The 13,221-nt window shown below is 33.7% G+C and overlaps 1 protein-coding gene across 1 annotated transcript in view; it reads left to right on the forward strand.

Moving 5' to 3' along the window:
* Positions 1-13,221, forward strand: part of LOC141815366 (ATP-dependent zinc metalloprotease FTSH 9, chloroplastic/mitochondrial-like) — a 32,770-nt gene that overhangs the window by 4,715 nt on the left and 14,834 nt on the right. The window contains 3 exon segments of the mRNA XM_074703318.1: positions 5,083-5,175; positions 5,292-5,380; positions 11,525-11,648. Coding sequence (XP_074559419.1) covers positions 5,083-5,175; positions 5,292-5,380; positions 11,525-11,648 — 306 coding nt within the window.

The raw sequence follows: 13,221 nt of genomic DNA on the forward strand, positions 1-13,221 counted from the left end.
AGTCTAGCACAACAGATCCATGCACCAAAAGCAAAGCCAGCATTACAATTTATTTTTCCACTCATGCTTGTATCATGCTCACCACAAATAAGTTTAGACATTGATTTACCACTTAACAAGTTGGGGAAACTAACCGGATGCACATTCTAAATTGCAATCAAGTTGCAGATCTGACACAAACAGATCTGCAGCATGTTCAAATTTGGCCAAAAAATAGTTGAGGACCCTAAAGGGCTCCAAATCCGAAAGAAAACATGGATGGACTCAGAGGATCATCGGAGTGTCACGACGGTGCTAATATTGGAGAAATTTGAGCTCTTCAGGGTCATCAAACACTTTTACTCAAAAATGACCAAGAAGTGTTTGCTGCAGTATCCTCGAGAGGACCTTCAAACATAGCCCAAATAGAATGGTGAGAGTGGATCCCCTACCTAAGATTACGTTTGCCTTGAAAATATCCATGTAGCTCACCATTTATTGCCATCGAGTATGAAATCGTGGTGACACACATCATAATCCAAGTGATTAAAAATTACTCTAGAGACCAATCCTTACTTTTTCTCCTAGAGGAAATCCCAGTGGGATCCATTAAACTATTGTGTCGATGCTAGATTGTTCCTTGGAATGAACGCGTTGCGTCTCGATAAGGATCATATATTTCTATGAGAATTTAGGTGGTGTCAAATATGCAAGAATTTTCATCCCTACGTTGGATAAGAATAAACATTGTAAGAACAGTAATGATATTAGATTTGGAACGTAAAACTTATGAATGTTCACTGCAAAGCAATAGAGGTAGTAGAAATGATAATAAGGAGAAGAATTAATAATTTGTGTTTACAACAGACAAAATAGGTAGGAGAGAAAACAAAGACGATAGACAACTTAGGTTTTAAGTTGTACATAGGAAAGAGAAAAATAAGAAATGGAATAGGAATTATTATAGATAATTCGTTAAGGGATGAAGAAGTAAAAATAGTTAGAAAGGGGTTTGGATTATAACTCTTAAGATAGTGGTAGGAAAAAATTATTAATATAATCAACATATATGCACCTCAAGTAGGATTAGATGAAGATATCAAATATAGAATTTGGGAAGACCTAGATGAGGTAGTATAAAAGATTTTGACAAACAAGATTTCAATAGGAGGATATTTAAATGAGTATGTAGAGTAAGAAATTAGGAATATGATAGGGTACATGAGGGTTATGGTTCTAGAATAAGAAACGAAGAAGAAAAAGCTATATTAGATTTTGCGATAACATATGATATGATAGAAAAATGATACACTACATGAACATGTAGCATGAAAACTTAACATGACACACTATATGCATGGATGTAGGATCCACTGCATGGGGTGTGGGACCCACTGCATGGAGTGTGTTATGTTGTGTTTTTATGCTACATTTTCATATAGTGTATCATTGCTCGATATGATAATAGCTAATATATTTTTCAAGAAGAGAGATAAATATTTAGTTACATTTAAAAGTGAGAATAATAAATTGTAAATTGAATTTCTTATTATCAGGAATGAGGGATAGAAAAATTTGTAAGAATTGAAAAGTCATCCTTAGAGAAAGCTTAACCATCTAACGTAGGTTAATGGTGTTAGGTATACGCCTCAACGTAGTATCATTAAAGAAAAACGTACATAACTCCTAGGATCAACTGGTGGAAATTAAAGGATGAGAAACAAAGTATTTTTAAGGAGAGAGTAGAAGTACAAATATCAGGAGAAATGCATGTCGACTTGAATATTATTTGAGATAAGATGATATCAATTTAAAAAGTATGGCCAAGAGTGTACTCCGTGTGTTAAGAGAATGAACACACCAACTAAAGAATTTTGGTGGTGGAATGAGGAAGTATAGGAGAAAGTGATGGAAAAACGAACATTGTACACTTGTAAGAAATGAAGAAAATTTAAAAAAGTATGTAATAGTCAAGGAAGAGACCAAGAAAGTAGTGAGTGAAGCCAAAAATGAAGTTTTTGAACACTTATATCGATAACTTGATACAAAAGAAGGGAGAAGGGAGATTTATAGAATAGCTAAAGCGAGAAAGAGGAAAATAAAGAATTTTACCTAAATAAGATGCATTAGAGATGAATTTAATAGGGGACTAGTGAAGGATAAGGAAATAAAAGAGTGATGAAAGAGGATTTTTCATTAATTTTTTAATGAAAATTTAAGCGACCAATTTAGTTTAAGAAATTAAGTAGGTTAGAGGAGTATAGAAATTTAAATTTTTATAGGAGATTTTTTTAATGATAAATGGGATACAAAATGAAAAAGTGGTTGGCTTAGATGATATTTCAATAGTGGTATGGAAGTGCATAAGAAAGTCGGGTATTGAATGATTTACAAAGTTATTAATATGATATTGAGAACAAAAAAAATGCTTGATCAGTGGAGGGTAAACACTCTAGTCCACTGTATAAAAACAATAGATGTGTATAAAATTGTGTGAATTATAAGAGCATTAAGCTAATGGGTCATACTATGAAACTTTAGCAAAGAGTGATAAAAAAATTAAATAGATTAAGGTGATTGAAAATCAATTTGGATTCATACCTGAATGGTCGATGATAGAAGCTATATATCTTTTCAGACAACTGAAAAGTATCGGGAAAAGAAGCAAGATTTACACAATATTTATTGGCCTAGAAAAAGCTTATGAAAGAGTCTCGAAGGGAATTATGTGAAGAATTCTAGAAAAGAGATGTGTTAGCATAACATATATTGAAATAGTTAAGAATATGTATAATGATGTAATTATAAGAGTAAATATTCTCGGTGGATTAACCGAAGCCTTTCCTATAAAAATAGAAATGACATTGCTCTGGTTGATGAGACATGTGAAAGAATAAATGCAAAGCTCAACTTATCGGAAAGTATTGAAAGTAGTAAAAGGTGTTAAGCTTAATAAAGATAAAATATATGAAATTTAAATTTAATAATAGTAGACGTAATAAGACAATTGTTAAGATAGGAGATGTCGAGTTATTTATAACTAAGAGCTTTAAATAGTAGGTTCGTTTTTGTAAAAGGATGGAGATGTTGATATATATGTTTTACATGGGGCACAATTAGGATGGTTGAAATAGAGGAGTGCGTCACATATTTTTTGTGATCATAAGGTACCTCTAAAACTTAAAGGGAAGCTTTACAAAACATTAGTTGAATGTTGGATGTTAGATTATGAATCAAGCACACCAGCAAAATATGAGAGTTGCAGAGATGAGGATGTTAATGTGGATGTGCGAAATACAAGGATGAACATGATAAGAAATGAGAACATTAGAGAGAAAATTGGGATTGCACTTATTAAGGGAAAATTTTGAAAGAAGCATTTAAGATGATATGGACTTACTTAGGTGGCCAATAAATGCCTTGCTAGACGATCGAGCTTAATGATGTAAGAGGATTCATATAGTTGACCCCACTTATTGGAACAAAGACTTAGTTGTTGTTGTTGTTGAATTACATAATTTATTTGTTATCTTTGAATATGTTATATGATATTAATTTATACTTCTCATTTAATCACTTATTGGAGCTGACCCATTTAGTGGAATAAAGGATTGATTGTTGTAGTATTTAATCATTTATTGGAAATACACCTATTGATGGTATTAAAAGATGGATTTAAGTGGCGGGCTGTCAACCACTACCTAGCGCTTAGGCAATAGGCAAGTGCTTAGGTAGGGGTCTAAGCAACCAACATTATAATAATATTAGAATAGAAAAGTCTATTGGCTACTTGCTATCCCCAAAACTTGAGCTATTAGGAAAGTGATTAATTTTATATTTATATATTGGACCATTACACTTGTCTATATAGGCTAATGAGCATGGGAAATCCAATTTCAACACCCTTTCACACCCACTATGACTTCGAGGTATGTGTTTTTTACCCTGAGATATGTAAGATTTAAACCTCTTGCTTTCATACTATGTTAAAATTGATTGGATATCCACTATTCCCAAAAACTTGAGCTATTAGAAAATAAACCAATTATATATGTATATTGGTGCCATGCGCTTGTCAATGTAAGACTAATGGATGTGGAACATCCTAGCTTCATCAAGACTAAATTAAGAATGACACATTTTGATGTGTGTATATATAACAATTGTATCCGTAATCAAATCAAAACAACTCTACAATTACAAATAAATAAGTACTAAACACATAATAATAATGAAACATTTCACACATTACATGTTAACCAAAATAAAATGATGATAAATTTAACAATGAATGAGAAAAAGAGCTAAGAGAAGTGGGAGAACAACACACACAATGAATGAGAAAAAAAGAGATGAGGGTAAAAAAACACCTATGGAAAAGAAGGAAGAAAGGATACTTAAAAAATGATAAAAATTGGTGCAGACTGCCGATGTTAGGTGAAAAAAGAGTGGTAGAAGTCACATGAAGTGGGAGGTTTGGGTGAACTAATGGGGACCAACATTACTTTCTAGGTTGAGGGCCGTATAAAAAGGACTGCCTTAGCAAGTGGGTGAAATGGTAACTTACTGAAACTACCTAGGTGTCCACTGTTTAAAACAATGCTCCTAATTGCTCTTGAATAACAATTTTTTGATTTTTTCTCTTTTTAGTAATTCTACTCATCCATCTTGGCTTTCTCATCTTATTACATTTTGGTTATTTATTTGACATTGCCTACATGCATAATTCTTTGAACATTAACAAGTAATTTATCAGTGTTTTAAGGTAACCATATTTTTCTATTTTAAAATTAATAATAGAAAGCTAGAAATTCCTTAAGTGTACTGATAACCACTAGCAGCAGTGTCTTGTCACATCCTTTTACTAAGTTCATGTAATGCCTAAGGTCTACTATGCGTTCCACGCATTCATGGTGTTCTAATGGGAATTCAGCATTGTTGGTGACTGCTTCATCATATTTTAATTGTTTGGAAAATATTTATTTATGTGATAAGGCAATGAGAGTATTCAGAGATTGCATTTTACCTATTGTTTCTAATGGAATGATCTTTGTTTCTGTATGCTATAACTGGTATCTCTGATTGTAACAATTTTGTTAGTAGTTGCAAGAGTTGAAGCAACGTGCATCAGGAAATGAGGATGAGCCATTTTTGAATCCTGGAGTATCAGAGAAGCAACCGCTACATGTGGTTATGGTAACATGGTGACCTTACTATTGATTGTTATCTAAGACTTTATTCTTTAATCCAACAGTTTGCTAAATATCCTACACAGTGAATTTCATCTTCATGTTTGATGTTTTGCTTTACAGGTTGACCCTAAAGCATCTAACAGATCATCGCGGTTTGCCCAAGAACTCCTCTCAACTATCTTATTTACCATTGCTGTCGGCTTCATGTGGTGTGTATTTCATCTACTTCCCCTTTAACTTGTTCTTGATTATCTCAATCCTTAAGTTCCCTCAGATTCATCTTTCTTTGACCTTGTCAAAATTACCCTGTGACTTTAGACTTGAATAACTAGAGTCGTATGAATAAATGAACCAAACATTCATGATCAAGCTTGGTTTCAGCTTGGCAAGAGGTTGCTTATGTTCGTTCAATATACACAATGCTGATTAAATGAACAAACTTGAATAACTTATTAAACTAAATGAAGAACACATATATCTTTAGCTCATTAATATTTAAAAACAAAGATGATGAATTGTTAGTGAACAATGTCCACGCACAAAGTTTGTGAAGCATGTTCATCAACAAATCTCTTATCAAACTTGTAGATGACAAAGAAACTTTCAAAACGAAGAAACAAGCTTGTAATATTAAGCTTATTAACCAACTAAATTAGTTTAAAAATATAAAAATTTTAATCAATCAAATAAGTTTGAATTGAGAGTTTGATAATATCTTAATGAACCAAGCTCAAATCAAGTTTGAACAAAACTTAAGTTCATAAAAAAGAAACCAAACTAAGCTCTTAACCGTTTCAGCAGTTTGATTTATTTTAGACTTGGCTTGGTTTGATTATCTTATGAAACAAGGTTGAATAATGCAAAGCTTTGCTCATTTACAACCCTACAATTCATATAGCTTATTATAAAGTATCTAATGATTTGAATTTTTCAGGTTGCTGATAGATTAGTAGGTAATAAGGCTTGACCTAGTGGCTATGGCTAGTCAACTTTTGCTTTTGAAATGCATTCTTTGAACATTTGGAGGTGTTCCCATGGACTGAACCACATTCTTGTAGAAATGATAGATCTTGGTTTGCTATGCCATAGAGTCACTAATGACAATGTGTCACATCTATTATTGAAAATACTAGCGGGGATATCTCAATGCATGTTGTCTTTTTGATGTGTTCATCATCAAATAACAGGTGGTCAATTCTCTCACATACATTCCATGAATTAGAAAATTAATGTGGTTTGAGGTAATTGATGCCTAACAATCAACTTAGTTATATCTATTATAAACATCTTTATAGGCTATTTTCACTAGTCCGAATCTACGTGCCTTAATACATAACATTAGACAAGTGTCTTAGAATGACCTCATCCATCCACGTACTTATGGATTTTTTTGTTGTTTGATATGCACATAGGGGTATAAATGCACCGACGTTTGTGAACAAGCTTGGTGTTCGGCTCAATAAAGCTCGTTCATGTTTGTTCAATAACAAAAAAGCATATAAAATAAATAAACTTGAATCCCAGTAAGCTTGGTTCGTCTACATTTATGAACAAAGTTCATGAACAATTTATAAATAAACTTATTGATTAACTTATGTAAAATTTGATTGTAAAGTTATTTCTTAATTTTTTTTATTGAAGTACATAAAAGAATATGTAACTTATAAATTTTTATAATCTTAAATTATTCATAATATGCTAAAACTAAAAAAAAATAATATAAGTTTCATGTATTAGATAAAGGTTTAACCTAATTTATAAGGACAACAATATTGTTAGTTGAGCTTGATAAAAAGCTCGAGCTTGGCTCGAATTTTATAAGTTTTTTAATAAGAAGCTTGAATAGGCTCGATAAGTAAATAAACAAGCTTGAACACAACTAAGCTCAGCTCGGATCAGCTTGTTTACACCCCTATATGCACATATGTGGATTAATAATGAATAATAGTTAGAAATGACATTGGCTAACTTCTAAAATCATGTGGAAATAAGATTTTTCAATAAACTTTTAAGCTCTATATTAGCGACTCAAATTTTGTTCATTTTTTTGCACACTGGTTGTAACATTCATTGAAAAGGGTGTTTGGTTCAAAGGGATGTGAGCCTAAATGGAGGGGAGGGGAAAGGAAAGAATAAGAAAGCTATCTTCCTGGATGAAACTAGACAGAGAAGGGGACTAACAAGGGATTAGTTGGTCTATTTTTTCATCAGAATTAATACATTCAAATATGGATAGATTGGAAGGAGGAAAAGGGAAACGATGAAAGACTAATTTCTTCATCACTAAACACCAACCACCATTAGACCTTGGACCATTGACATACCATAACTGGCTGTCACCAATCATCGATAGATGTGGCAATCATTGTATCTGAACTCTTAACCACTGGTGATTGCCAGATACCATCAAGGACTGTTGTTGGCCATTGTTGGAACATGGAAGGATCATGATAGTTGATGGTTTCAATTGTTTGACCGTTGCTTGACTACGATTATCCCATGAACAGGTCATGCTGGACCACATTTGGATGCCAACCACCATCATTACCTTTCAAAATCTAGTGGAGAAGAGCTTGAAGAAGGGTAGTTGAAATTGTTTTGTTTCCTCTCCCCTCCTCTTCTTTCAAGTAGACATTTTTAGATCATTCCTCTTCTCTTCTCATCTGTCTCTCCCTTATTTCCTTTTTTTCACCAACCTTCCTCCCTCCAAGTAGTGGCCTAAAAGATTGGGATTTAGCCTCATAAAGAATGCAATTTGTGAATCTTCTAAAATCACGAAAATAGAGATAAACTAAAAATACATTAGACACAGTGGTTATTTTTATAGTTAGTATATGTTATGATTTGTGATACCGTATTTCAATTAAAATAGTTGACCTTCATATGTTTACTACTCCCTACTCCCTGTATTTAAAAAAGGGCTGTAGAGAATTTTGAGGTGGGTTCCCTATGTTATTTTCATAGTTAATATTTGCTATTATTTGTGAAATTGTATTTCAATTAAAATAGTTGACCTTTCATGTGGTTACTACTCCCTATACTTAAAAAAAGGCCTTAGAGAATCTTGATATTTTTGAGGTGGGAGTAGATCCTGATTTATGCCAATTTATTACCCCCTCATTCAGCCTCTTTGTTTATTATACTCGTGGAATAGACACTAACTTCTTAATGTTTTTGTTTCTACAAAATTAGTTATGCAACGGAAAACATATACAACACATCAAAACACAAGTATACAAAGATAAACCGTTTATGTGGTCCAGTAATCCCTTGGACATTGACTCCATGGTTACTCCATGACCTGTCCTTTAGATGGATTACTCCTGAAATCCCACTATTTTTGCCTTCTCGGAAATCTTTTGAAAGTGGAGAAATCCCTTATAGATTTATCACTTACAGTAAACAACCAATATGAGCGATACAAAACAAAATACAACAATAATAAAACAATAATGAAAGAGTTATATAATTACGGCTTTGCTTCTTGTTTATTTGCTACTTGCTTTGGTGGCTTTTTCATGCTCTAGAACCATGACAAGGCTCTCCCAGCAGCTCTATCGAAGTCTCCTTTTATAAGGCTCTTGCTGTAAATGATAACATTCTGGAATTCGCTGATCAGTCTTTTGCTCTATCCTCAAGTTGCCTTTGATTATTGGACTGATCTACACTTAGTCTACTGCCTTCCTCCCCAATGACTACTTCAATCAAGTTACCTTACACATTAGTCGACTTGTCTCATTCTATTCATTTGAATTCCAGCGGTAGTCCACCTCACTCATCTAGTCTCTTGAATAAAGACCTTTTGTTTGCTAGCAAACTAGTCTGAGTTGATTATCTAGTCAACTACTCCATCAGTCGACTAAATTCCATTACCTAGTTGGCTGGTTCATCTGTCGATTGAATTCCCACTTTGAATCCTGTATGAGTCTACTGATTCTCTAATTCCAACCAAGCTTTATTTGTCAAGAGACTCCATGTCTCTGAAAGTCCCTCATTTGCCTATTACAAATCGACCTCGACTACCAGGACTACCGATGCTTAGAGACTATTTCTTTGGGACTTCATCCATTTCTTAGTGTCAATCAACCTTGGCTTACTAGAATTTCATCCTTTACCACTGCGAGTCAACCTTAATTCACTAAGACTTCCTTTGCCTAGAGGCTACTCATTTAAAATTTCATCCTTGCCTCACATATGATCAATCTTGACTTGTTGGGACTTTATCACTTGTTAAGCATCTAGTCCTTATTAAGCTACCTAGATTTTATCACTGTCAAGTATCTAGTCCTCCTTGACTTGCTTGGAATTACCAAACATCTGGTCCTCCTTAATCTACCCGACTTCCATCACTTGTTAATTTCCCATTGGACTTCTCTATTACTAAATGCTTGTTCAAATTTTGATTCATTTGGACTTCATCCAATGTCAAGTATCCGATCAGCTTTGACCTATTTAACATATCCAAACTGCAAACATATTGCTCAAACATCAAAATGCAAATCTTGTTCTACTAAGACTAAGATGGGCTTGATTCCACCAACAATACCATCTTTAGACTTATGAATCCCATTTCAACTGAATATAATCAAGAGCTTAGACGGGGAGCATGCTATACCTAAAGGCTCAAAGTAATTTGGAAATTGTGGTGGGACTGAGTGATTCTGCTATGTTTTTGACACTTTAGAATGAAGATATAGGGAACACAACAACACAGTGTTTCCCAATTATTGCATTTGAGACGAGTGGCTCATAATGGGATTTCATGCTACTACAGCATGATGGCCTAGACATACAACTTAGGATCCATGGCCATTAGAATATAGGAAAAGTTAATTAAAAGTATTAATAACTAAATTTTGGTGGCCTTGAGAATGAAAAAATTGATGGCAGATTATCATGACATTGGAATATGTTAAGAGAAGGATAATATATTGTAATGAGTGTAGAAGAACAAAGTAATATAATTTATTAACTTGAGCAATTGGAGTGTAAGACTTCAGTGACTAAGAGTCGGTTAGAAGAATAATGAAAAAGCAATATATCTTAACTCTTGCAGATTAAGTTAATAGCCAAGTTTCGGTTGTGCGATCAACTAATCAAGCGTTACCCTATCAACTTGAAAATGGTGTTGCATATTTGGGTTCCTCAATTAAGACTTAACTTTACAGGTAGAGGGAATATATTTTGTTAATATTGCTCAGGTGCCTTAAGTTGCATTGTGGGCAAACAGGTTCAGTCAAATGCATCTTAGGGTTGACAGCTCATTGAGTGAATTAGCAGAAATGTAAAAATAGCATGATTCTTCTTTTTTCCTGTTTCTTCCATTCTTCTTTTTCTGTTTCTTCTTCCTTGTGGTAGAGATCACAGAAGAGGAACAACTCTCTTAAGTGCAGAGACGAGGAGTGATAAAAAGAAAGAAAATGAAGAAAACAAAGAAGAAAAATTTAAACATTATCGAGACAGAACATAAGAGATATATGTAATCCGAGTAGGATTTCCTGCCCAACATCCATGTCTGCACAAGGTTTTGTTATATTATAGCATACAAAGTGATGCAGTTCAGGATTCAAGTTTAAACCTTTACCATATATGTATTTTGTAATCTACTCTTGATCCATTTTTCTAATTTTTTTTTACATTGAACTGGCCATTATTTTTTGTAAAGCCTTATAATAAAGCGTCTCAGATGGTATTGTTAAAACATGTTATGAGTTGTGAATTAAATAATTCTTATTCCCAATGGATATGAAAGCTTGTTCTGCATTATTTTGTACTAGATCCCAATGGATATCCATTCTGTCTTCCTTGATTTTTCATCATTATGATATCTAGTCTGCTCGCACCATTCATTCAGATCTATCGAGACACTGTAGTCTGTTCTAGACATTGCTATTAAAAAGCTTCCTTGATTGGTGAAGTATGCATTCTATCTTCCTTGAGTCATGGCATTGCTGTTGACCACTTCTGCTGGCTTCCACTTCTGCTCCATCCATCACAGCTGCAGTTACACTTCATCTCTCACAGCCAATGCTTTCCTAGTGTGAACAAATTTCTTTAGAGTCAAGGGTCTTGGCGTCGCACCTTCTGCAATGCTCCAGCATACCACTGACGTTGATTTAGAAGATCTAGCTTATCTAGTTTTTCCTGGATTAGCTTGTCCGTGATAAAGTAGTTCAGACTTCAAAAAATGTTTTTTCCTACGCGGTCCTGCTCCATGATTTTATTTGAATCTTTTTCCTGTGGTTCCTTTAATTTTTCTTAGATTTACCATTGTTTTGTGATATATTTTTGGATCAGTCTAGGTTGTTTCTTCCATTAATTGATCTATCTATCATTTTATTTTTAATTGTAAGGGTACTGGGTGCGGCTGCATTGCAAAAATATGTTGGGAGCTTAGGTGGTATTGGGGCATCTGGTGTTGGTTCAAGTGCCACATATGCCCCTAAAGACTTGAACAAAGAAATCATGCCAGAGAAGGTAATTCTTAGTACGCTTCTTACTCCTTGTAAGTGCTTTCCATACTGTTATTCTGTATTAATAGGTTCCAGATAACTTAATAGTTTATGTGCCTTGTTGACTTGGTCTATCATTCTTAAAACTCAAGAAAACAATAGATGATTTCCTTTCTTGTTCTTATTAAATAATGGTAAATAGCTGTTTTTCCTCAACTGGAGTAATCAATCCTAATTGGTTAATGTACTATCACATTGAAGAACATGTTGAGACCTGCACATTGAACCTATCGTTTTTTGTTCAATTGAGATGCAATGAAATAGCTTATGAACACTTGTTGAGTAGAAGTCATTTTTAAATTCTCTAAAAGGTTGACTTTTCAGTTTTGACATATATGCCTTTCGGAGGTTTCATTATTCTTCAAAGGGCATATTTTGAATAGTCTTTACTTCAAATAATTAGGCCAAGCCCACATCAAATAGTTTTTAAATTGTCTTAGCACCATTCAACCATGGCTATCGAGATCGACCCATTCTGATACAAATCATCCAAGTTAGGATTGACATCCACAAAGGCCAATCCAATCACAAGAAATTAGTTATCTCACAAAGATCATTGAAAAGTTACTAAAAAAGTCAAAATTTGAAGAAATTACCCAGAAATGAGTTAGGTTCCATTAGAAAATATATGGAGAAGATTGAAATTTGGCCAAATCGAGAGAAATAAATGGAGAAGTTTGGTTGAGATTTCTATGAAGTTAGGTCGATTCCTAAATTTTTGGACTTAACAAATGTTTTGCCAGTACAAGCTTGAATCCTAACAAATACAGGGAAATCTTTTATGTTTTGAATTCGAGCTTAAATTTCTCATCCTCACCGTCACCTAAGTTTGTCACAAGATAAAACATTTAGCCTTTCTATGTAAGTAAACAACTGCAATAGAAATAGAAAGTAAACAACTGCTAGCTAGACTATACCTTTCATTAGTCTCTCTTAGTGCACTCTCTATATTACTATTGATTGAGAGAAATCTTATAGATTCAATTGAGATGTGATTTAAGGTTCCAATTAAGCTCAATAATGATAATTGTATCTATTCTTTTATAATATTTAATGATAACACGCATCAGATGACACTTGTTGGAGCTAGTGATGTACAAGACTCTTATGCGGCTCATAAGCGATTTGGGATGACAATGGGATTGGGTGTTGTGATTCCAACGCTTCATAAGAAGCAAGATTCCTATCCCTGTTTGACCTCACTTCTTGTGGGAAGTTTTGGTGGGGCAATGAAATTTAAATTATATATATATGATTGATAGTCTACAAAATATATGTATCGTATACTAATTTCATTTAGTCTAGGGTTGAGCATAATTTTTTTATCAGCATCCTTGACTTGCCTTGCATTCGTGTTATTTTTTTTATATCATCCCTATTCCATTTAAATTATGGGGCCAAGGCAGTCTCCATCAAAAATGGACAAAGTGAGTCTTGATTGAAGCGGGTGTAATCATAATCTCTATGAGTGGGCTTAGAATTCACATGCAGGTGCGTGTGCATTTAATGTTGCTAGTCCTTGGGATGATGTTGTAGTT

Source organism: Curcuma longa, chromosome 21 (assembly GCF_044706935.1).
Source record: "Curcuma longa cultivar G26 ecotype Majalengka, Jawa Barat chromosome 21, ITB_CL_G26_1.1, whole genome shotgun sequence".
Lineage (NCBI taxonomy): Eukaryota > Viridiplantae > Streptophyta > Magnoliopsida > Zingiberales > Zingiberaceae > Curcuma > Curcuma longa.